The 24206-nt window shown below is 46.1% G+C and overlaps 1 protein-coding gene across 1 annotated transcript; it reads left to right on the forward strand.

Moving 5' to 3' along the window:
* The first annotated feature begins 5838 nt into the window (after positions 1-5838).
* Positions 5839-22825, forward strand: LOC121189167 (myosin-7B-like). The gene is made up of 45 exons (XM_041049046.1): positions 5839-5938; positions 6075-6178; positions 6496-6639; positions 6760-6916; positions 7229-7256; positions 7453-7546; positions 7638-7730; positions 8036-8099; positions 8291-8389; positions 10095-10198; positions 10277-10415; positions 10841-10959; positions 11033-11182; positions 11492-11662; positions 11789-11968; positions 12761-12893; positions 12982-13058; positions 13170-13257; positions 13403-13520; positions 13686-13809; positions 13913-14049; positions 14232-14402; positions 14498-14582; positions 14707-14949; positions 15027-15203; positions 15598-15743; positions 15928-16018; positions 16113-16270; positions 16421-16652; positions 16855-16981; positions 17095-17213; positions 17331-17527; positions 17893-18076; positions 18217-18382; positions 18477-18601; positions 18694-18809; positions 19002-19188; positions 19307-19516; positions 19758-19883; positions 20121-20211; positions 20319-20398; positions 20814-20918; positions 21021-21116; positions 21210-21353; positions 21458-22825. Exons 1-45 carry the CDS (start codon positions 5839-5841, stop codon positions 21467-21469), a joined length of 5811 nt encoding a protein of 1936 aa, XP_040904980.1. The 3' UTR covers positions 21470-22825.
* Positions 22826-24206: the final 1381 nt, after the last annotated feature.

Genomic DNA, 24206 nt, shown 5'->3' on the forward strand with positions numbered 1-24206 from the left:
CCAGCAGTAACTGTGGCCACCTCCCATTCATTCTATATGAATATTGGTGAATCCGACAGGATAACAGGCACGAACACACACAAACACACACAAAGAAAAACACACACACACACACACTGCCCAGCGTACTCCGGTACAACGAGCAATGCTATAAACTTATTTTAGTTGAACAACAGAGAGACACCACAGGAATCCTGAGCTAGTCCCCTCAATCCCCCTGCTGTCACTCAGAATGACTCTAATGTTACAAACACACACACACACACACACACACACACACAGAGGAATAGGATATTTTAAACCCCCTTCTAATTAAAAGGTAACACACACACACACTCACACACACACGTTGGTTGGTACGACAGGTGTGTGACCGTGTGGTCCAGTTCATATGTAGAGGGATTATACCATATTATACTGGTATTAACACTCTGCACCACTGGTGTGTGTGAATGTGTGTGTGTGAATTGCATTTATTATTATGCATTATGAAAATGGACGTAGTGCAGCCTCAGCTGCTGGATGTTCAGTCTGAGAGCTGCACTGCAGCGGTGGGCGTGTTGCTTTAGGCCATAAAGGTTCTTTAGACAGGAACACAGAGTTCGCTTCACTGTTTGGTCGAGAGACTGTGAAAAAGTAAATAATGCAGTATAACACAACAGTCCTGCAGTGGATCCTCCCTTCATGAAGGTTAGAATCTGTAGAGTTTCTGTTTCTGTACAGTTCAACAGCAGCACAAACTGAACTGAGGACTCACTGCAGGTGTGTGTGTGTGCAGTGAGTGTGTTTATGTGTGAACTGCAGGTCTGCTGGGTATTATTAAGGGTGTGTGAGTCAGTATTTAGGCTTCACACAAAGTTACCCTGGATTAGAGAGAATCAACTGGAGAGAGGGAGGGATGTTTGGACAGAGAGAGGGACGGTAAAGAGACGAAAGAAAGGAAACTGAAGACAGAGAGAGAGAGCAGTACAGACAGAGAATGTCAAAGAGAAGAGGACAGTCCATCCTCCATTCATTTAGCATGAGACAGCTGATGTATGGAGAGATGAAGGGACGGAGGGGAGGGAGACAGCTGCTAGGGATGGGAGGATGGATGGATGGATGAATGGATAGATGGATGGACGGCTTACAGAGAAATGTGCAGGGGCATCAGCAGTAAGTCTGTGAGTAAACCTTTATATATAAAACACCTCTAAACACAAAGGGTCACAAAGGCTCAGCCACCGCAACAGCAACACAAAGAGGGAGAAGAAAGACGACAGGAGGAGGGAAGAAAGCTGGGAGCCATGTTGGAAATAAAGGTTCTCACTGCTACGTTATCCTGCAAACTCATGCTTATATTGTAAAGCAATAAATAAAAAACAATAAATCCAACAATTAAAGAAAATTAGATATAAAATCTTATTTGCTTAACAAGGTGAAAACGTCCCTCCGTGCTGATACCAGGCCAACTGGGATCAGTTTTAATTCAGGACAGAACTGTACTTGTTTTACTCACATTTGATTCCTGTTAGTTTTTTAGTCAACAAAACTCCATTTAAAAAAACAAGATTTTAGTTTTCCTCAGTTAAATTTCAGTCTGAAACTGAACTAAATATTTCTGTCACATTTCGGTGTGATAACAAATTGAATACTGTGTGAGACGTCACCATGCTGCATTATTTAACTGTTCAGATGTGGGTCAGATGACAGGAAGTCAGACCAGTACTGTGTTTAACTTACTGACAGTGGCATTTAACTTAGCTTCGCTTTTTATATAAAACAGGAGTAACAGTGTAGTCTAAAGTCCAACTAGCGCCCCCCTGAGGCTGAAGTATTTATTTCACCCCCAAATATTCCAGAGCACCACCACCCTGATTCATCCTCTGGGAAACAGAAATCTCTATCTGAGCTTCTGTTCCAGTATTTCGAAGCCTGCAGGCTTCAGCTGGACAGCCAAAGGTCCTGTGTGACCTACACTGGGATAATAACTCACCAACATAAAGAGGAGACATTTTAAGGACATGCAAGTTATTACAAGTGTCTTAAAGCTGATCCATGATTTGCAGCCACAGCAGGGACGTTCTGCAGTAACATGAGCCCTTTCTGAGTCTTCATAAGTCTCACAGCTGTGTTTGGATACAAGGATTTAACATGCAGCAAAACTACACACTGGAACAACACGCTCGGAAAAAAACCCAAAAGTGTTCTCACTCAGCCTGAAGCAGCAATGATCAGAGAACCGCTCAGAGAACCGACCAGAGAACCAATCAGAGAACCGCTCAGAGAACCGGTCAGAGAACTGATCAGAGAACCGCTCAGAGAACCGACCAGAGAACCAATCAGAGAACCGCTCAGAGAACCGACCAGAGAACCAATCAGAGAACCGCTCAGAGAACCGGTCAGAGAACCGGTCAGAGAACCGCTCAGAGAACCGCTCAGAGAACCGCTCAGAGAACCGATCAGAGAACCAATCAGAGAATGGATGTGAGCTGTGTTGTGAGTTGCAGGTCAGAGGAAGAGACAGCACAGGACCAGTTGTTCAGCCTGTGTGTAACTCAGGAGAAGAGAAAACTTTTTAAAGAGTAAAAATAGAATCATCATGACGCTGAAAGACTCTTATTTAATCCCTGAGCAGGTCGTTTCACTTTAACGGCACACAGAGAAAAGAAATATCACAATACACAGTGTGTGTGTGTGTCTGTGTGTGTCTGTCTGTGTGTGTGTGTCTGTGTCAGTCAGACTGTCAGTGAATGAAACAGGCTTTGTCCCATTGCCTCATTCATAACTGTCACTCACTGATGGGGGATTACAGATAGACAGAGGGAGGGAGGGAAAAGGATGATGGGAGCTTAAGATGGAGCCTGTATGTTCTGCTTTATCACAACCTGAGTCTTAGTTTCATACTGTGTCCAACTTTACTACTGTTGTTAACATCAACATTAATCACTAACATTAGCATGATGCTAATCAATACAACACTTACAAGCGTTGCTTCCAGGGTCAGGAGTCTGCACATCATCAGCTGCCTACAAACAGCCCTGTTCAGGACTGGATCCTCCACCGTGTGAGACCTGGTCCTGGATGATCCTGTATCAGAGGTTTGGAGTTTAATTAGCAGCTCAGTCCTGATTCTGGGACCTGAAACACTTTTCATATAATTTGTGTGGTAACGACCTCTGCACTTTAACACAGGGGGCTTTAATGTCTGTGTCTTATAACGAGGATCAAGGTGAAGGTGCTGACCTCTGACCTGGGACCTGTCAGTCACTGTCACTGCTGTGAATTATCATCATATCATGCACACAGTCATAAAATGGATATTTAAAACCTCTGTGCAGGTTTTTATTTCCACTTGAAAAAGCCAGTGATGGAATGGTCACGGACCGGTGAGGCAACAGTCCATCACAGAAGAGGGAGGGAGGAACAGAGACAGGTGGACAGAAACACAGAGACAAACTGGAGAGACACAGTCAAACAGTTTCCAAAGATAGCCCACAGATACAGTAGGTGAGAGGAGGGAAGGAGGGATGAGGAGGAGCAGATGTGGGCTTTAGCTGCGCCTCTCTGCTTCGTTTTGGTATTCCATCCTGACCACAGCAGGCCTTTTATGACCGTTCAACAAGACCAGTCCCACCAATCAGCTGCAGCGGAGGAGGTCACGTGATGCGGTGACCTTCACAGAAAGGTTATAAAGTGAGGTGATGCTCTGCTCACTCACTCATTCTGTTGTTCTGCACGCCCTCACACATCACGCTGCAACAGAGAAACCAAATCCACCAAGACCAGACCGGACCAGACCAGACGGGACCAGACCAGACCAGACCAGACGGGACCGGACCGGACCAGACCAGACCAGACCGGACCAGACCAGACCAACTCGACAGAGTGAGTACACGACCCTGACCCTGATTCTTTTCTGTGAATCGTGTCTATGTTTCAGCTGTAAGCTTCAAACTCAAATACCTCTACAGAGACAGTATCAGTGAGTCTGAGAGGCCTTTGGAGAAAACTCCACCAATAAGGTTTTACAATCTCAGCCTCTAACTTCACCGAGGCCCAAGACCCAGGTGGCCCCAGGAGGTCCCAGGAGGTCCCAGGTGGCCCCAGGTGGCCCCAGGAGGTCCCAGGAGGTCCCAGGAGGTCCCAGGTGGCCCCAGGAGGTCCCAGGAGGTCCCAGGAGGTCCCAGGTGGCCCCAGGAGGTCCCAGGAGGCCCAGATTCAGTGCATTTGATCTGGTTTTATGGTTAAATGCAAATTTGTTACAAATGCATTAATACCTGTTCTTGTGCTACTGTACTTGATGGGAACTTGGTGGTCACATGGCATCCATAATGGATGGAGGGTAGGAGGTGGATGGATGGATGGACCCAGGCTCGGGTTAACCTGACCGTAACATCCCAGCTCTCTGAGGGGATGTGTCAGCTGAACACTCATGTAGTTTTGATTGTTGTGCTGTGTGGCATCTGATTCTTTCACTGCTGTGGATTTTTTTTATACTGATGATTAAAAGGCCGTTTATAATTACCGGGAAAACAATAGTGGGAGAGGCAAATGGATCCTGTTGAGCTGATGCGGCAGCTGTGAGCTCTGTCTGAAACCCTGACATCATAGTTTAGTCCGGGGCTGTCTTTGGGAGTTACTAACACAGCTATAAATAATAAAGACTGGCTGTGCAGTAAAGGAGATGAATGATTGTTGGACAGTGTGATGCCGGGAAAATATGCTTCTATAATAAATCTGGTGATATTCTATATTTTGTGAACAAATCCCATGTGCAGACTAGAGTTGGGCGGTATCCACATTTTACCCCTGGTACACAGTATTACCGTGACCTGGGTTTCCGTTAAAATCTGCTGGTGTTAACTCCGCCGGTCAAAACATACAGGCTATTTGAAAACACACACAGCGAACAGACTTTTTTTAATTTCCAGTTGGCAGCACGCCGCGTTATTAAAATGGTATGAGCCAGTCCACGTGTGTTGAAAATTGTTTAATCTAAACGTTCTTTATATTATATAATAATAATAATAATATTTATTTTAGAAGTTACGCATGGGAGTCAACTGAGGGTTGGCTATACTTTTCAATATAAAGATTCTAAACTGACATGCTTTGATATCATTCTCATACATCCTGCATATCGTTTATCATTTTAAGCTCAATAAATACAGATTATACAAACATTTAATAAAAACATTTGTCCGGTAAATTGAAAACCAAGTTTTTCTCGTGGAAACCCTGAATTAAAAACGGCGTCAGCAAACTGTGGCCTGTGCCTTCACCGTTCACAAACTGAATGTCACTTGTGCGACTATCCATCTTTCTCTCTCTCTCTCTCTCTCTCTCTTCTCCGCGCTGTGACGTAATGACGTAACGTTCATAAACTTTATCAAACGTCTCCAAAAGTAAAACATATTATACTACTGAAGTAAAACTGAAAATTCACCCACACAATGCGTTAAATAAATTCTGTTTATTATTTAATCCTTATAAGCGCATCGCATATTTTTTTTTTACTGACAGTATTGCGACCAATCAATCAAAATACTGAGACTTTTCCTTCAGCGCTGCTCTTTGATGTGGTTAAAGTTTGCTCCTCAAAGCAGTTCAATGTTCTTTGAAATCAAACTTCAGCTTTGCTCTTCAAATGTGGAATCTCACAGCTCGTTCCTGTTCTTCCTGCCTGGATTTCAAGGCCCCTCAAGACTAATGGCAATGATTCAAAATAACTTGGTCAGTTCTGAGGAAGGGGCAGAGGAAGAGCTCCTCTTTGACAAAAGGACACAGAACTGAAGGAAATCAAATGCAACAGAGCCCAAATTTAAAGAACAAGTCTCCGTGTGTTCCTGTGTTCAGATGTCTCGGTTCCTGGACATGAGGGAGTTTGGAGAAGCTGGTCATTACCTTCGTCTCACCAACCTGGAGCAGCTGGCTGCAAAGGCCCAGGCGTTCGATGGTATGTACACACATAATACTGCGATAACGTTAGTGTGACATTAGAACTGTGTGCTCCTACTCCACCGTGTTTACATCTGTATTTACGTGTGTGTACAAATCTATTAAATAAAGATGGTTGTGACTCTTTATTCCAGGCACAAAGCGTGTTTGGATCCCAGATGATGTTGAAGCGTATATCGAGGTGGAGATCAGAGAACTGAACGGAGACAAGACCACTGTGGAAACCAAGGACGGGCGGGTGGGTTGGTTAGTCAGTCAGCTGCAGGTGTTCACTCAGGTGTGAACACTTGACACGGGTGCAGTAAACTCAACGACTCGCGACCACCTGCTCGCCATGCAGACTTGTTTTCTGGATGACTGAAGCAGTTTTGACGAGTCACAGTCTTTGTATAGGTCTCTAAAAATATCTCATGGTTTCCGTGCTTCAGTTTATCGGGGAACAGCCACTCTGATAAATTATAAGCTAATAATCAATATGTTGGCGTGACCATTTGATTATACTCCACACGGTGCCTGGCTAAGGCTCATCCTCAGTGCTGCATGTGTGTGTTTCAGTTCCTCATTGTAAAAGAAGACGACCTCCAGCCCATGAACCCTCCTAAGTTTGACATGATAGAGGACATGGCCATGTTGACTCATCTGAACGAAGCCTCTGTCCTTTTCAACCTGAGGAGGAGATACAGCATGTGGATGATCTATGTTAGTATCTATTCTAACACACTCTGAACATCTGATCAACATGTGGACAGAAGCTGTTTCTGCCTGTTCCTGTCAAACTCCTCGTCTGTCCTGTCATTTCTGACTCTGTGTTTGTGGCAGACCTACTCCGGTCTGTTCTGTGTGACAGTCAACCCGTACAAATGGCTGCCGGTTTACTCTGCTGAGGTGGTGACGGCCTATAAAGGGAGGCGTCGTGGAGACACGCCACCCCACATCTACGCCATCGCTGACAACGCCTACACTGACCTGCTGCAGAGTGAGTCACCTTTAACCTCTGACCTCTAACATTAGCCATCCATCCTGAACTCAACCAGCCTTCCAGCTACCAGCCTGTTGGCACACTGTGAAACAACTAGCTGACAGGTAACTGACAGGCACTTTTATCATAGGTAACAGCACAGCAAGTTTACTAGTCCGTCTTTTAAACAATCAACTCTCTGCCAACCTTCAGTCTCCTCACGTCGCTAAAATGAAAAGCACTCACCCGGGAAGTTCAGGGGAGAAAGAAGCCAAATCCCATGAGTCATTTCTCAGTTCTTCTTCTGCTCCTCTTCCTTTTCCTCCACAGATCGAGAGAACCAGTCAATGCTCATCACGTAAGTCAGAGCCACAGATGCTTTAACATTACAGGCTGAACATTCTGCTTTTACTGCCACAGCAGTAAATGTAGCGTCATCGTCAACAGTACGACCAGAAATATTCCTTAGCCATGTATGTATTCCATATCCTGTACGTAGCTTTTCTGACACTCCCTCAGTGTAACTCCATCTGTCTGCTCCTTCATCCTGTCAGCGGAGAGTCAGGCGCAGGGAAAACAGTCAACACCAAGAGGGTGATCCAGTACTTCGCCATCATCGCTGCTCTGGGAGAAAATGTGAAAAAAGGAGTGAGTCCTCTCGACATCTCAGGTGTCGCTGTGTTATTGTGTTTAAGACTGTGTCACACAATAACCTCCTTCTCCCTCTGTGCGTATTCAGGGATCTTTAGAGGACCAGATCATCGAGGCTAATCCAGCCATGGAGGCGTTCGGCAACGCCAAAACCATCCGCAACGACAACTCGTCTCGCTTTGTGAGTTCAGTAAAGTCGTTAGGACGGCTGAAACCTGAAATCCTCCTCACATACATTTTCATCAGTAACAGCAAAAACGGTTCAGAGGTTCACCTGAAACTCACGAGGCTCAGACACCTGAGTCTGCTGTAGTCTCACATCAGTCACAGCTGTAAATGTTGACACAGAGCGAGGCCTGAGCTGTTCGTCCTCCATCACACAGGAAACACATGAGGAAGAGGAGGGCTGATTAGACTGCGAGCTGCTCTTTCAGTCTGTGTGGTGCTGTGTTACAATGAGTGTGCGTCTGTGTTTGTGCGTCTCAGGGAAAGTTCATCAGAATTCACTTTGGACCGACGGGGAAGCTGGCGTCCGCCGACATCGACATCTGTGAGTTGTGTTTTTTTTAACATTAGAACAGAATGAAGGTGTTTTTTATGGTAAAGCAGCAAATTTCAAGCTACACTGACACAAACATTCGTACTTTACAACCAGAGACAAAAAAACAAACAAACAATAAAACTGTGTTGTGTTGATGGAGTTGTAGAGGTGTGTGTGTTTCTATGTGTGTATTTTATCAGATCTCCTAGAAAAGTCCAGAGTTGTGTTCCAGCAGGCAGGAGAGAGAAGCTACCACATCTACTACCAGATCCTGTCCAATCAAAAGCCAGAACTACAAGGTAACCCCGCCCACCGCTGTAACCTGTGCACGTCATGTGGATATTGATTGACTGAATCATCATCGATGAACCACAATAAATCCTAACAGCTTCTTCTGTCCACTGTGCTTCTCAGACACACAATAAGCAACACAACATCACATCACATGACACAAAACAAATGGCGGCGAGACAAAGTCGACATGTTCGCTTCAATTTACACATCAGTTTAAAAACGACTGAACCTGAACCCGTGAACAGGATCAGGTTCAGGCCCGAAGGAAAACGACTCTGTACATGTGTGTTTGGACTGGACTCAAAGCTGGTCCCAGTCTCAGTCCCGTCCTCTGACGGATCCTTCCAGAAGGTCAACGCTCCAGGTCACAGAGCAAGAGTCATCTCAGACTCATCAACACCAGAGTCCAGCACACACACCAGGGTCCAGAACACACCAGAGTCCAGCACACACACCAGGGTCCAGAACACACACACCAGAGTCCAGAACACACACCAGAGTCCAGAACACACACCAGAGTCCAGCACACACACCAGGGTCCAGCACACACACCAGAGTCCAGAACACACACCAGGGTCCAGCACACACACCAGGGTCCAGAACACACCAGAGTCCAGCACACACACCAGAGTCCAGAACACACACCAGAGTCCAGCACACACACCAGAGTCCAGAACACACACCAGAGTCCAGCACACACACCAGGGTCCAGAACACACACCAGGGTCCAGAACACACCAGAGTCCAGCACACACACCAGGGTCCAGCACACACACCAGGGTCCAGAACACACCAGAGTCCAGCACACACACCAGGGTCCAGAACACACCAGAGTCCAGAACACACACCAGAGTCCAGCACACACACAAGAACACAGAACACAACCTCCACAAGTAAAACACACACTCTCTCTCTCTCTCTCACACACACACACGCGCGGACAGTGTCTGACTCACGCGGACTGCAGGTGAAGCTCTTTCTCTGCAGGTGAACTGGTTCGTGTCCGCGCCGTGTGTGTAGTTTTGTGTAGTTGTTGTTGTTGACAGAGCTCCGCATCTTTCCCGCCAGCGCTGCTCGGTAAACTGACGCCGCAGACCCCGGTTCGTTCCCGGTTTCAGGCTCAGGGTAGATTCCTTCTCCGTTTGGCACCGACATGGCGGCGGTGGCGGCACCAACCTCACCTGCTTCCTCTGCGCACGCGCCGTGCCCACGCGGACTGACTGATGCTGAGCAGCGCTACCGGAAGGTGGCGCTGTTTCAGTAAATCGTAACATGGCGTCGGGGCGTGGGCTCGTGGCGTGTGGTCTCTTTCTGTCTGAGGACGGATGAATATGAATATTGGAGACGCCACTGTTGCTATGTTTCTGCTGGATGTGGAAACAGGCAGCCATTTTCTGTCATGTTAGCTAAATAAACTTCTTAAGGTCATATTGTGTATGTGATGAGCCTCAGCTTGTTTTTCCACCCAATCCACAATGCACCATAGTCCTACAGCACCTCCCACAGGTGGTGAGCCCATGGGAGGTGGTGCCATCCAGAGTGGGGTTCAAACCCACAACTCCAAGCGATTGAGTCTTGTGCTCTACCAACTGAGCTAACCGGGCAGCCATGTTTCACAGTGAAAGGCAGAAATCTAGGTTCATCAGGTTAACTAGGATAATAAGAAATATTATTTAACTATGTAATTTTTGTGGTTGTCCTGTGTTGCAGACATATTGTTGGTGACCACCAACCCCTACGACTACCACTTCTGCTCTCAGGGTGTGACCAAGGTGCAAGGCATTGATGACGGAGAGGAGCTGAAGCTCACTGATGTAAGAAACTCATCCTCTTCCCAAACAGACGCACTTTCCTTTGACGTCATGTAAACTCTGATGTCTGTGTGGGTGTAGCACGCCATGGACACGCTGGGCTTCACTCCAGAGGAGAAGTATGGCTGCTATAAGATTGTTGGTGCCATCATGCACTTTGGTAACATGAAGTTCAAGAAGAAACAGAGAGAGGAGCAGGCCGAGGCCGACGGCACTGAGAGTAAGACGCACTTTTAACTACACCAAGTACTCTATTGAAATAAATGTAATTCCGTATAATTTCTTAAAGGTAGTCACAATCAGTGCCATGAATTTCTTATGTTCAGTGACAGACGTGAGCTTTCCAACCACGCTGCTATATAAGCGACACCTGGGTGGAAAGTCAGGAAACAGTTCTCTCAGATATATACAGATAAAAAGAAAACTGCTCCATGACATGATTCCTTTTTGTCAATCAAATATAAACTGAAGAGAAGCATGCCAATGTTTTCAGTATCATGAAACAGAGTTCCTGTGCCTTAGAAGTAGTTTCCTACCACAAACTACTTGTATATTACCTATTACAGCTGTTAAATGTTGGGTATGATGTGGCACAGCGTGTTATATTGTGTACATGCATGTGGCGTATGTGTTCCGTGTGTTTAGGTGTGGATAAGGCAGCCTATCTGATGGGCATTAGTTCTGCTGACCTGCTGAAAGGCCTGCTGAATCCCAGGGTCAAAGTTGGAAACGAATTCATTGTGAAAGGACAGACTGTGGAACAGGTAACCTTTTATTCTGTCACACCACCCAAAACAAAACAGCCCGTGAACCTAACTGGCCGCTTTATGTGTGTAGGTTAACTATGCAGTGGCAGCCCTGGCCAAAGCCACCTACGACCGTATGTTTAAGTGGCTGGTGAGCCGCATCAACTCATCGTTATACACCGCTCTGCCTCGCCAGTACTTCATCGGAGTCCTTGACATTGCTGGCTTCGAGATCTTTGAGGTAAAGCTGAGAGAGGGACAGGGACATCTAGTCAAGGTCCAGAAAGTTCTGAAAATGTCAATTATCAGTTATTCATTGACCATCAAGCACTGGACACAGTGACTGCTGCATCTTTTAAATCCTGAACACATAGTGGGTTTGGCTGACCTGTTTGTTATCTGCCAGGACACAACATATAAATCAGACAGATTTCTTATGGTCAGAGTAAATGTTGCACATTGGCCCCTGTTTTGTAGAAGTTTTTGAAGACTGGAAACAGTCTGATCTTGGTTGTGACCGTGTCTATGATGCACTCCTGTCTTTCTGCAGTTCAATAACTTTGAGCAGCTGTGTATCAACTTCACCAACGAGAAGCTGCAGCAGTATTTCAACCACCACATGTTCATCCTGGAGCAGGAAGAATACAAGACGGAGGGGATAGAGTGGACATTCATAGACTTCGGTTTGGACTTGCAAGCCTGCATAGACCTCATAGAGAAGGTATGATTCAAACATCTGGTGACAGAGTGATTTAGCATTACCCATCTGACTGTTTTCATAAATAAAAAAAAACATTTGATGTAAAAATACCACAAAATAATTGTGACACAATTATTCTGTGTGTAGCCCATGGGTATTCTGTCCATCATGGAAGAGGAGTGTATGTTCCCCAAGGCCACGGACCACAGCTTTAAAACCAAACTCTATGACAACCATCTGGGAAAGTCACCCAATTTCCAGAGGCCAAGGCCAGACAAGAAGCGCAAATATGAGACACACTTTGAGGTTGTTCACTATGCTGGAGTGGTGGGTATCAGCTCACATTGTTACACATAAACTGTTTGCTGGCTCTGAATCAGTGCAGTTAGTGAATATTACTGTTTTTGCCGCCTGATCCATCATAGCTGACAAATTTCCATCACACAGTCAGTGACAGTTGTCAGCCAAATTAAATGAAGCATGGAATTTCTGATTTTGGAGGCTGTAACAGAAATATCACAACATGGAACTGGAACAGGAAACTTATCATGTCTCAGCTTTCTGATATTAGCCGCCAAGTTGGTGCCAGATCCAGACACTAAAGAGAGAAGCCCCAGAACTAAAAGTTCCATTTTGGACATTATTGTTTGCATTTACACTGCATCTGTAGAACTGATGGATTAAACTGCGTTACACACGACAAAACATCACCAAAAAAGTGCAAAGGAGACAGGCAGAGCTGGAAAAGGACACTTCATTGCAGGAGTTGACTAAGACAGAAGCATAAAGATAAAGCAAGGAAACAAGAGTTTTTTATTTTTAGGCTAGTTTTGTAAAATTTAGCTCCAAGCCTTCAACCATGTACACCAAGACTTGGCTTGGTTTGTGGTTCTAGAATTAGGGATTCAAAGTGTACAATGACTTTTATTTGTTTTTCTTTGACAACAAAAACAATTATTTCTGATTTATCTTTGACTGAACGAAAAGTCATCAGGCAATAGTCAGTTATAATACAAACCTGTGTGTCATCTGCATAAATATAGAAAGATATTTGTCATTTATCCAAAGCTGATGTTACATTGTAGAACGAGAAATTTCAAAAAGCGTATTTCACTTCAGGTACCATACAACATCACAGGCTGGCTGGATAAAAACAGAGACCCTCTGAACGAGACGGTGGTGGTCCTGTTCCAGAAGTCATCCAACAAACTGATGGCTGGACTGTTTGAGAACTACATCAGCTCTGAGATGGGTAACGAGACAAAGAGACGCGTGAGATGCGAGAGTGTGGTGACGCTGTGTTTTATGGTAAACATTTATTGTTTGTGCTCTTGTTTCAGCCGGTGATCTGAAGGCTGAAACCAAACATAGGAAGAGGAAAGCAGCCTCCTTCCAGACAGTTTCACAGTTACACAAGGTGAGTTGGACTACCACATCAAACAGACTGTGATTGGCTGAGACTCACCATATACTAAGACATACCATATAGATGGCCTCCTACTGTTTGTCATTGTGTGTTTAAATACAGGAGAATCTAAATAAGCTGATGGCGAACCTCCGCAGCACTCAGCCTCACTTTGTCCGCTGCATCATCCCCAATGAGACCAAGAATCCAGGTAACCACACACCACCACCAACAACAGAACAAAACAGAACAAACTAACCTTAAACCAGCCATCCCAGGCTGAATCTATGTGAGCAGTGAGAAATCTTCTTAAAGTTGTTGTTGAAGAGGTTTCAGGTGCCCTGTGTGGTTTCCAGGTGTGATGGACCCCTTCCTGGTCCTCCATCAGCTGAGGTGTAATGGAGTCCTCGAGGGGATCAGGATTTGCAGGAAGGGCTTTCCAAACCGTATCCTGTACGCTGAGTTCAAACAGCGGTGAGCTCTAAACCGAACCACACACAGAAACACAATCTTATGTTTAGGTTGTTGCACTGATCCGATCTGGGCTTTAAATCCTCATGTTTTTCCAGCAGTCACATTCCTGATGGTCTAACCTGCTGGTCTTCATTAATCCACAAGTTCTTGTTTCTGTTCTCTTAGTTACCGCATCTTGAATCCTTGTGCAATTCCGGAGGATTCATTCGTGGACAGCAGGAAGGCTGTGGAGAAACTGCTGGGCTCTCTGGACATAGACCACACCCAGTACAAGTTTGGACACACAAAGGTTACGGTTAATTCTGCTGTTACGACAAATTACTTCTGCCCTCAAAGAAAAGACGGTGAATAAATATGATCTGTTCTTCTCCTTCTCCACCTCCCCTCCTCAGGTGTTTTTTAAAGCGGGTCTGTTGGGTCAGTTAGAGGACATGAGGGACACCCGTCTGTCTCAGATCCTCACCACTGTCCAGGCCATGTGCAGAGGGAAGTTGATGAGGATGCAGCGACAACAGATGATGCTGCAGAGGTTAATATGACGACGTAGACAATGAGAATAGTATAAAAAACTAACACCAATAGAGTTTTGTATCCAATTTATCTACTTAATTGTGTTGGCTACTTGTCTGAACGGCTGCTGGAGAAATCAGAGACATGTCCTCAGGAAAATGAAGTAAAAACACTGATGTGGTCTTTAACTCTTCTCATCAGGGATGCTGTGATGGTGATCCAGTTCAACCTCAGAGCGTTCTTCTCTGTGAGAACTTGGCCGTGGATGATGTTGTTCTATAAGCTCCGCCCCCTGCTCAGGAGCGCCCAGGTGGAGAAAGAACTGGCTGCGCTGAAGGAAGATTTCGCCAAACTAAAAGAGGCATTCGACAGGTCAGTTCACCGGCTTGTCTGTGGCTGATGAGCCATTTTATTTACACACAGAGTTTTCTGTCACTTTGGTTTGTTGTTGTGTTTTTCTCCATCAGATCGGAGTTGAAGCGTCGGGAGGCAGAAGAGAACCAGGTGGTTTTAGTTCAGGAGAAAAACGATCTGGCTCTGCAGCTTCAAGCTGTAAGTCACACTGAAGCTTTCAGGAACCAAGACATTTCAGAAGCCATTCTGGTCCCACCCGGTGTTAAAATCATTCACACAGCTTTTAATATCTGTAAAATATTTTTCCATTCTAACCATCCAGGAGCAGGACAACTTGACAGATGCAGAGGACCGCTGCAATCAGCTGATTCAGTCCAAAATCTCTCTGGAGTCAAAGCTGAAGGAGATGCAGGAGCGTCTGGAGGACGAGGAGGAGGTGAGCGCCACGCTGACGTCCAAGAAACGACAGCTGGAGGACGAGGTGACGTCACTGAAGAGAGACGTGGACGATCTGGAGATGACCCTGGCTAAAGTGGAGAAAGAGAGACACGGAGTGGAGAACAAGGTCTGTCAGGGTGAGGAGTCTCAGTCTGATGACGGCTGGACCTGATTAGCTTAAATCATTTTTTTCTGTCCAAACAGGTGAAGAACCTGTCCCAGGAGATGTGCGTTCTGGATGAATCCATAGCGTCTCTGACCAGAGAGAAAGCCGCTCTGCAGGAAGCTCACCAGCAGGCTCTGAACGACCTTCAGGCTCAGGAGGACAAAGTCAACATGCTGTCCAAGGCAAAAGCTCGACTTGAGCTGCAAGTGGACAATGTAAGAAAAGATCTCACTTCAGTGAAGTTGAGCTGCGTCAACAAAAATCATAGAAATATTCAAATAATCCAAACGACCTGTGGACGTGATGGACGGGAGCAGTGTGAGCTCATCTGATCACACTGCAGTCTACTGTCATGTCTGCCTGTTTTTCTACTGTTACGTTCTACTGTCTGTGTTTCCCATGGAGACTAATAACTGCTGGATACAGTTTTATAAGACTAAGTTACAGCTGGAAGACAAATTACACGATAAACCAACCTGTCCTGAGCGATGGACAGCAATGTCTAGTGCACTGTTCCAGAATGTCCCCCTAAAATCTCCTCTTGTTGACCCCAAGAACCAGCTAAAGGACCAAAACCACAGAAGGATTTCTCCCCTCTGTCCCATGCAGGTGGAAAGCTCCTTGGAGCAGGAGAAGAAGGTGCGAATTGATCTGGAACGAACCAAACGGAAGCTGGAGGGAGATCTGAAGCTGTCCATGGATTCAGTGAAGGACCTGGAGAACCAGAGGGAAGAGCTGGAGGAGAGACTGAAAAAGTAGGTCAGACTTCTGCCTCACTGACAAAAGAACTCAGTTCAACTGAAGACTGATGTGCTTTATCACAAGTACTCACTGAATAATAACAAAAACTAGCATTAATAGCATCTCTCTTGCACTTTCCCACCCTGTTTTGACAATCTCCTTCTTTCCCTCTCTGCCTCTCTTCATACGTCCCTGAAGAAAAGACTATGAGTTGGGTCAGCTTCAGTCTAAGATGGAGGATGAGCAGAGTTTGGTCGCTCAGCTTCAGAAGAAGATCAAAGAGCTACAGGTTGGTGAGGCAGATCCAGAGCAGGACTCGTTCAGCTCCTGAACTTCACCTGTCACTGCTGCTGCCACAGGAGTGTGTTGTGATCTTTCCTCAGACTCGAATCGAGGAGCTGGAGGAGGCGCTGGAGGCAGAGCGGGCGTGTCGATCCAAAGCTGAGCGTCAGAGGAACGACATCGCCAGAGAGCTGGAGGAGCTGGGAGAGAAACTGGAGGAGGCAGGAGGAGCCTCTGCTGCTCAGATCGCTCTCAACAGGTCAACATTCATGTTAAACTTGTCTGTGACAAATTAAACCTTAAGGCCACGTAAGCTGTACATAAATATTCTTCTCAAAAATAATATATTTGATCCATGTTTTATGTCTACTGGATAAACAAAAGCTGTAAATAACTTCATGTCAAACAGGAAGCGAGAGGCAGATTTCCTGAAGATGCGGCGGGAGCTGGAGGAGGCGGGGCTTCACCACGAGGCGACGGCGGCCACTCTGAGGAAGAAGCACTCGGACACGGTCGCGGAACTCAGCGAGCAGATCGACGCTCTGCAGAGAGCCAAACAGAAACTGGAGAAGGAGAAGGCAGAGTTCAGGCTGGAGGCCGACGACCTGGCTGCTAACGTGGAGCAGCTGTCCAGGGCCAAGGTGAAAACTACACCACCTGAGAAAGAAAACTCCACCTTAAACCACACGTTTTTACCCTCCCTGCCTGGCTAATGCTCCACAGCTGCAGTTTATAATGCAGATCACATTATATACAGATTATATACATACTGTGTATATGAGTGAAGAGAAACTTAAACAAAGGGTATGTAAGTAATGATTTAGTGTGTGTGTGTGTGTGTAGGGAGCTGTGGAGAAGATGTGCAGGGTTTACGAGGACCAGCTGAACGAGAGCCGGAGCAGAGCTGAAGAGCTGCAGAGACAACTGAGCGAAGCCTCTGCTCAGAAAGCACGAGCACTGACTGAGAGTGGTACAACACACACACACACACAGATGGAGGTGGAGAACTTTGGACATGAGCTGAGACCTGAGGTGAAGTCTCTCATCTCTTACCCTGACATCTTCTCTTCATTGTTCTTACAGCTGAGTACAGCCGTCGTCTGGAGGAGCGGGACGCTATGATTGGTCAGCTCCAGCGCTCTAAGGCGGGTGTTTGCCAGAACTCTGAAGATCTGAAGAGGCAGCTGGAGGAGGAGAGCAAAGTAACACTGAACCCTTATAACTCGGATCTGTCACTGTGAAGGTGAACTAAATGGAACGTGAGCATCGAGTACGTGGATAAAGGTGAATGGGTGTGTGTGTGTGTGGGTGTGTTTCAGGCTCGTGTGGCGCTGGCTCACGCGGTGCAGGCTTCCCGTCATGACTGCAGTCTGCTCAGAGAGCAGCTGGAGGAGGAGCAGGAGGCCAAGGCTGAACTGCAGAGGGCGCTGTCCAAAGCCAACGCTCAGATGGCTCAGTGGAGAGCCAAGTACGAGACCGATGCCGTGCTGAGAATCGAGGAGCTGGAAGATGCAAAGTAAGATGATACTGCGACTGTTTCTGTCACTGTTCAACTTATCAACTTATCACGACAGAACACAACGACTGAGCACAGATAACACACTGACGTCTTCAGGCCAAACTGCTTATAAACAAGAAATATCAACATGCACTGGGCAGATAAGATGAAATGTACTGACTGCATTCCTGCTCCACAGAGGATAAACCGTCTTCATTTTAATCAGCCTTTCCTTTCAGAACAAACTGTACATTTTTATCTGCACCATGTAAAACTGTAAGCTGCTATGGATCGGTCGTACTTCAGGAAAGTAGCCGTGACCTGAAACGTCTTTTTGTGCTTCTAGTTCATTTCTTTTGTTTGCTGTGTTCTGTTGTTCGTAGGAAGAAGTTAGTTGTCAAACTGCAGACTGTTGAAGAAGCTGTGGAGGCGTCTCAGGCCAAATGTTCCTCACTGGAGAAAACCAAACTGCGTCTGCAGACAGAGATCGAAGACCTGACGGTTGAACTGGAGCGCTCCAACGCTGCTGCTCTGGCTCTGGACAAGAGGCAACGCAACTTTGACAAGGTCAGTGAGCAGCACAACACTTACCCCTCAGCGTAGTCGTAAACAGTGTAGGAGATTAATTACAATACTCGCCACAAACGTGGAAGGTGCCAGGAAGAGTAGCTCAGAAACAAGCGTGTGTTGCTTTTTCATCGTTGCAGTTGCTGAGTGACTGGAAGTTGAGATTTGAGGAGAGTCAGAACGAGCTGGAGGCGTCGCAGAAAGAGTCTCGCAGTCTGAGCACTGAGCTCTTCAAACTGAAGAACTGCTACGAAGAGGCTCTAGACCATTTGGAGACGGTTAAACGAGAAAACAGGAACCTGCAAGGTACCGTGTGTTTTCATCACCTGTAGTAGCTACATGCATAACTAAGAAATGTTGGTGATTGATTAAACTGATTGAGTAAATGTATTGATTCCAGAGGAGATCCTTGACCTGACAGATCACATCAGTCAGGAAGGGAAGACCATCCATGAACTTGAGAGGATTAAGAAGATCCTCGACGTGGAGAAGAGTGATATCAGAGCAGCTCTGGAGGAAGCAGAGGTAACTGACCTACCTGCTGCAGATACCTGTAAACTCTCTGCCAGCCAGGCTATTTAACAAACCACTGTACCTGCCAACTCTCTACACACCAGGGCTCTCTGGAGCACGAGGAGAGTAAGACACTGAGATTTCAGATGGAGCTGCAGCAGATAAGGACGGAGATCGACCGCAAGATCGCAGAGAAAGATGAAGAGATCGACAACCTCAGGTACCAAACACATTAAGTAACAGGCTCAGTGTCTTAATATGGTGCAAACTTCATGGGTGAGATGTAGCAGATGTACCAGCCGATCAGATGCTGGTATAATATTATTACACTAACCAACCAGTGAAAGAAAGATTCATCACAGTGCAGAAAAACAGTGAACAAACATGCATAATGTTGAGTGCTGTTCACCAGGCGGAGCCACCAGCGCTCCCTGGAGACCATGCAGGCCAGTTTGGAGGCGGAGGTTCGTAGCCGCAGTGAAGCCGTTCGTCTGAGGAAGAAGATGGAGTCTGACATGAACGAGATGGAGCTTCAGCTGGGACACGCTAACAGACAGGCAGCCGAGAGCCAGAGGATCATCAGACACCTGCAGACACAGGTAATCTCAGATTAACCCAAGATATTAATGAGGTGAAGATATTTCAGGGCACGGAGATTTTTTAAATTCCAGATAAATGCTTTTCATATACTACATTTCATAATATGATGTGTTGTAGGTTAAAGAGCAGCAGGTGGAGCTGGAAGATAAAGTCCAGTTGACCAATCAGCTGAGAGAACAGATCGTCCTATTGGAGCGACGCTGTTCTCTGATGACGGCTGAAGAGGAGGAGCTACGCGGGATCCTGGAGCAGACCGACCGAACCCGCAAGATGGCTGAACACGAGCTGGTGGAGGTTACAGAGAGAGTTAACCTGCTCACTACACAGGTGCGCGCACACGCACACACACACACACAAACACACACACACACACACACACACACACACACACACTTTAACAGGAAGTCCACACTGACGCTTGATGATTCATCACATCATTCATGCTGCCAACCTCCTGTTCTACCTCATCCCATAGGTGTGGTCTGATCTGACTGATCGTTGATAAATTGACCGATTTACTTCCTGTCTGATCGGTTGGCTGATTTCCTGGCCGCTTCCTGTCTTGTAGAACACAGGTCTGGTGAACCAGAAGAGGAAGATCGAGGCCGATCTGTCTCTGCTGACAGGAGAGGTGGACGAGGCGATGCAGGAGAGTCGCAGTGCTGAGGAGAAAGCCAAGAAAGCCATCACCGACGTCAGTCCTGAGCCCCGAACCTGATCTTTGACCTCTGATCAAAAACTAACCCTGAGTGGTTTTCCTGGTGTCCAGCTGCTGTTGTGTTACTGTTGATGGCCGTTGAACCATTTCTGTGGTCCTCCCTTCTCTTCTAATCTGTTCTGCTTTCTGCTGTGATGTTTTTAAGTTGTACTGATCCACTGTCATGCTGCTGTAGAGCTGAACTGAACTGTGTGCATATACATGTTTCTCCAGGCGGCTCTGATGGCGGAGGAGCTGAAGAAGGAGCAGGACAGCAGCAGCATGTTGGAGAGAATGAAGAAGAACATGGAGTCTACAGTGAAAGGTACAAACACAGCTAATGCGTCCACTGTGAAACACGACGGTGGTCAGTGAGGACGATCACACCTGCTGTTCCCGTGGACGGATGATTCATGTCCGTGTTTTTAACAGAGCTGCAGGTCAAACTGGATGAGACGGAGCAGATGGCTCTGAAGGGAGGAAAGAAACAGCTTCACAAACTGGAGACGAGAGTGAGTGAAAACTCCAGCATCTCACCACAGCTCACGCTTTGTTGCTACACTGACTGTTTCTGTTTCTCATTATGTTAATGTCGTTTCCTTAGAAACCACAGGTTTGGTTTAACAGGAAGGTTAAAGGAATAATGTCACAGTTAAGTAAGTTTGTTAAGAACGAAGCTGGAGTCGGGACATTATTAGCTTAGCAGATTAGCATAAAAACAAATCTACCATCACCTCTAAAGTTCACTAAATAACACACTCTATCTCATTTGTTTGACTTGCACACAAACAGAAACCACAGCTGATGTGATTGCTTGTGTATTTGCATATGTTTGTCCTGATCCAGATAAGATACCCAGACACAGTTAACATGCTAACAGCAGGTGTAGGCGGGGTCAGTAAACCAGGTGGGCTGATGTGTGTGCAGGTCAGGGAGCTGCAGACGGAGCTGATGGTGGAGCAGAAGAAGAGTGAGGAGTATCAGAAAGGCGTCCGCCGCTACGAGAGGAGAGTCAAAGAGCTGACGTACCAGGTGTGACCACCTCTCGTCATCCAGCTGCTGCTTCTGTACACGTCACACAGATGTTCTGCTGCTTCTCTGCGTTTCTGATTGGTTTTCCTTGTGTTCCTGCAGTCAGAGGAGGACAGGAGGACTCTGCTGAGGATGCAGGAGCTGATTGAAAAGCTTCAGACCAAAGTCAAGAGCTATAAGAGACAAGCTGAGAACGCTGTGAGCACTGAAAAGTGGAATCACACAGGTCACAAACAAGCCAGAGCTGATTTTCTGTTAATCACAGCTGCTGTTCCTCTGTTTTTCCACCAGGAGGAGCAGGTGAGCTGCAGCACTGTGCGTTTCAGGAAAATCCAACACGAGCTGGACGACGCTGAAGAGAGAGCCGACATCGCCGAGACGACTGTCAACAAGCTGCGGATTCGAACCCGCGAGCAGACCAGCAAGGTCGCCGCGGTGAGTCGCTCACTCAGCATTTTCATTTTGCAGCTTACAGAAAATGTTTTGTCTTCCTGTGTGTTGTAGAAGTTTAGTAATAAGCTGCTTGTGTTTTTCTGCAGATCGCTGAATGAAGCCTCCTGCGTCTTCAGACTCCATCAGAGTGTTTCTGTGTGATTTATCTGATGATTGATTGCTGTGAGTTTTAGTCTGATGTGTTTTTGCTGTGTAGTCCTGGATCATGGGGGGGACACTCGAATCTGCATCTGCTGTACGTAGCCACGTCAGTATGTTTCTATATTTCTCCACTTTCCAGCATTTAAGCGAACTGATTAGGGCCGAGAACATGTACGAGAGCTGGTTTCAGCGGCAGAAGAGAAGCGCAGCAGTGTTTGTCCGTGTGAGGCTGTGGCTGCTTTCTGGAAGCCGATCGTACCAGCACATACCCGGCAACAGTCTCAGGAGAAAATATTCCTGTATTTATTTTTGTCAGCACTGGTTTATCACCACTGATTCCTTCTTTTGTTAATTCCTCAGTTTGAAAACTTTCTTGGTTGTTAGTGAAAATGTGCATGTTTTTAGACTGGGACAGTGAGTGATGTGTGACTGCAGGATAGATCAGGACAGACATGTCAACAAAGTCACTGACAGTGGCTACGCTCATATATATCACAGAGTACAATATTAAAGGTTCTATATGTCAGTATTTGATATCACTGCAGCCATGTTTAGCATTAACAGCTCAAATCTAAAAGAAACATTATGATTTCTGCATCAGACTTCACTCCTTTACTCACCAGGAAGTGTTTCACCAGTGTTAGGTCTCGTTTTGCTTCTTCATCCTCTCGTGTTGGACTGAGGGCAGACGGGACACTGCAGCGACTCAGCTGGTTAGCATGCCACGCACGCTCTGCAACACAGGACAGCTTTGGATAAATCTTTAGACACCTTTGAAAAAACATCATTACTGTTCTTTCTGTTGATCATTTTGATTCATTTTTGAATGTTTTAAACTAAATTACCTACAGCACCTTTAGACCTGCATTAAGTGATATTAGCATTTTAGTCTGTGCAGTGTTAGAATGACTTTGCAGTGCTGAACAGGCTGAGAATGATCAAATCTGTAGCTCCATGCAGTTGTGTCCCCTCAGCTGCTTATTGAAAACCATCGGCAGCCAAAATAAAAAGAAGCTCATGCAAACCCAGCAGACAGACGCAGACATAGACACCAGCTGCTGAACACAGTGGAGCATTTAGCAGCTAAAGAGCCTCATCTTTCCATCAGGAGTTGGTGGAGACCAAAAACAGAGCTAAAAGAGAGGGACACTGGTCTTAGATCCATCAGGTGGACTCAAACACGACCCCAGATGAATCATCATGCTGCTCTGTCTCCTGGACGTGGAAACAGGAAGCTGGTTGGAAACTACTCCATGAATTTTTCTGCCTTCTCATGGTCAAACTCATGTTCACAGTCACAAGTCATGACATCAAACCTGTACCTGTATCAGATCTGAATACTGATGTGTTTTACTGTAGTCAGTTGTTTTGAATCAAATCTTCAGTGTAGTAAACAAAAAATACTATTAAAAAAACTTGAGCATCAACTTCTGCGTCACTCGTTTGGCCTATATTTCCAGTCCGACTTATTTCCTGTGGTTTTAAGAACACCTGCCTCCACCTGTTCCTTTCACCTCACAGAGTATCTGCCACGTCTCGCCCTCTGTGCCCCGCTTCACAGTGTGTGGGTGGAGACAGTCCTGATGGTTGTTGATTTGGTCACTGGTCTGTTCCTGCAGTAAAGACATCAGGAGACTTTTAAGACTCATTTTCACTCATTGGGAATTTTTCCTCCCCAGCAACAAAACACAAGTGACACGTTAAGAGACACGTTGACCACCGTGCTGGACAAACACGTATCGTCCTCTTTGCATCAATTCAACACACTGAGCAGAAAAAGATCAACTTTTTTCATTCAACACTTTATTCACAAACTAAAACCAATCACTGTATCCACAGGTCAGTGGGTGACTGTACAGGTGTGTTAGATCAGTATCACTGGTATCTCACCATGAACCCTCCATTGGTCCATTCATCCCTCCATCCTCCAATCAAAGTGCTCAGCAGTTTGTCCTTCAGTGTGTGTGTGCGTGTGTGTGTGCGTGTGTGTGTGTGAGGGAGTGGAGGGAGTGCAGGTGCGTGCGTGTGTGTGTGTGTGTGTGTGTGTGTGTGTGTGTGTGTGGGAGTGGAGGGAGTGCAGGTGTGTGTGTATGTGCGTGTGTGTGCGTGTGTGTGTGTCGGTCGGCCCAGTCTCAGGTGGTCCAGAACGGTCCGATTCGAGTGCGTGTCTTCAGATAACACACCTAAACATTTACAAGTACATTCAAACACAACCAGGAGGTTTTTCCTAGATAGATGTTAGACAGCAAATAGCACCGCAGAGCAAATACGTTTGGGGTTAAAAAACAAAAAACTACTGACAGCAGAGTGTTGGATTCACACAGGAAGCAAGAAATCACCCTCAGACTCGTTTGCACAGTTAGAAACAGCAGTATCTGTTTTGAAGGTTTGATGGTGTGGTGTGTTCGGTCTCCCTGCTCTGATGGGATCTGACAGAAAACGTCTGAGGAGCAGCTGCTGTGAAACTCTAACATCAAACAGGAGAAAATCCAGAACAGAAGAGGAAACAGATCCACATGAGCAAAAAGCAATAACAAAAACAGGTTAGGTTGTTTTGGAAGGTGAAGGCAAACAAAGCATTTTGTTGTTGCCTGAAATACGACACAAAAAACTTACAACACATGCTCACATGTGTGTGTTGCTGTGTGTTTTTTCACTCAGGGTGATTCTGTCTCTTTAGTTTCATCATTTCAA

Source organism: Toxotes jaculatrix, chromosome 2, assembly GCF_017976425.1.
Source record: "Toxotes jaculatrix isolate fToxJac2 chromosome 2, fToxJac2.pri, whole genome shotgun sequence".
NCBI lineage: Eukaryota > Metazoa > Chordata > Actinopteri > Toxotidae > Toxotes > Toxotes jaculatrix.

Bases quoted from the DNA above. Each gene is read 5' to 3' on its own strand.
- LOC121189167 (XM_041049046.1), top strand. From the start codon at position 5,839: ATGTCTCGGTTCCTGGACATGAGGGAGTTTGGAGAAGCTGGTCATTAC. The intron at 14,950-15,026 runs GTCTGTCAGGGT...CTGTCCAAACAG, and splicing joins GACACGGAGTGGAGAACAAG to GTGAAGAACCTGTCCCAGGA. The intron at 17,214-17,330 runs GTAACACTGAAC...GGTGTGTTTCAG, and splicing joins AGCTGGAGGAGGAGAGCAAA to GCTCGTGTGGCGCTGGCTCA.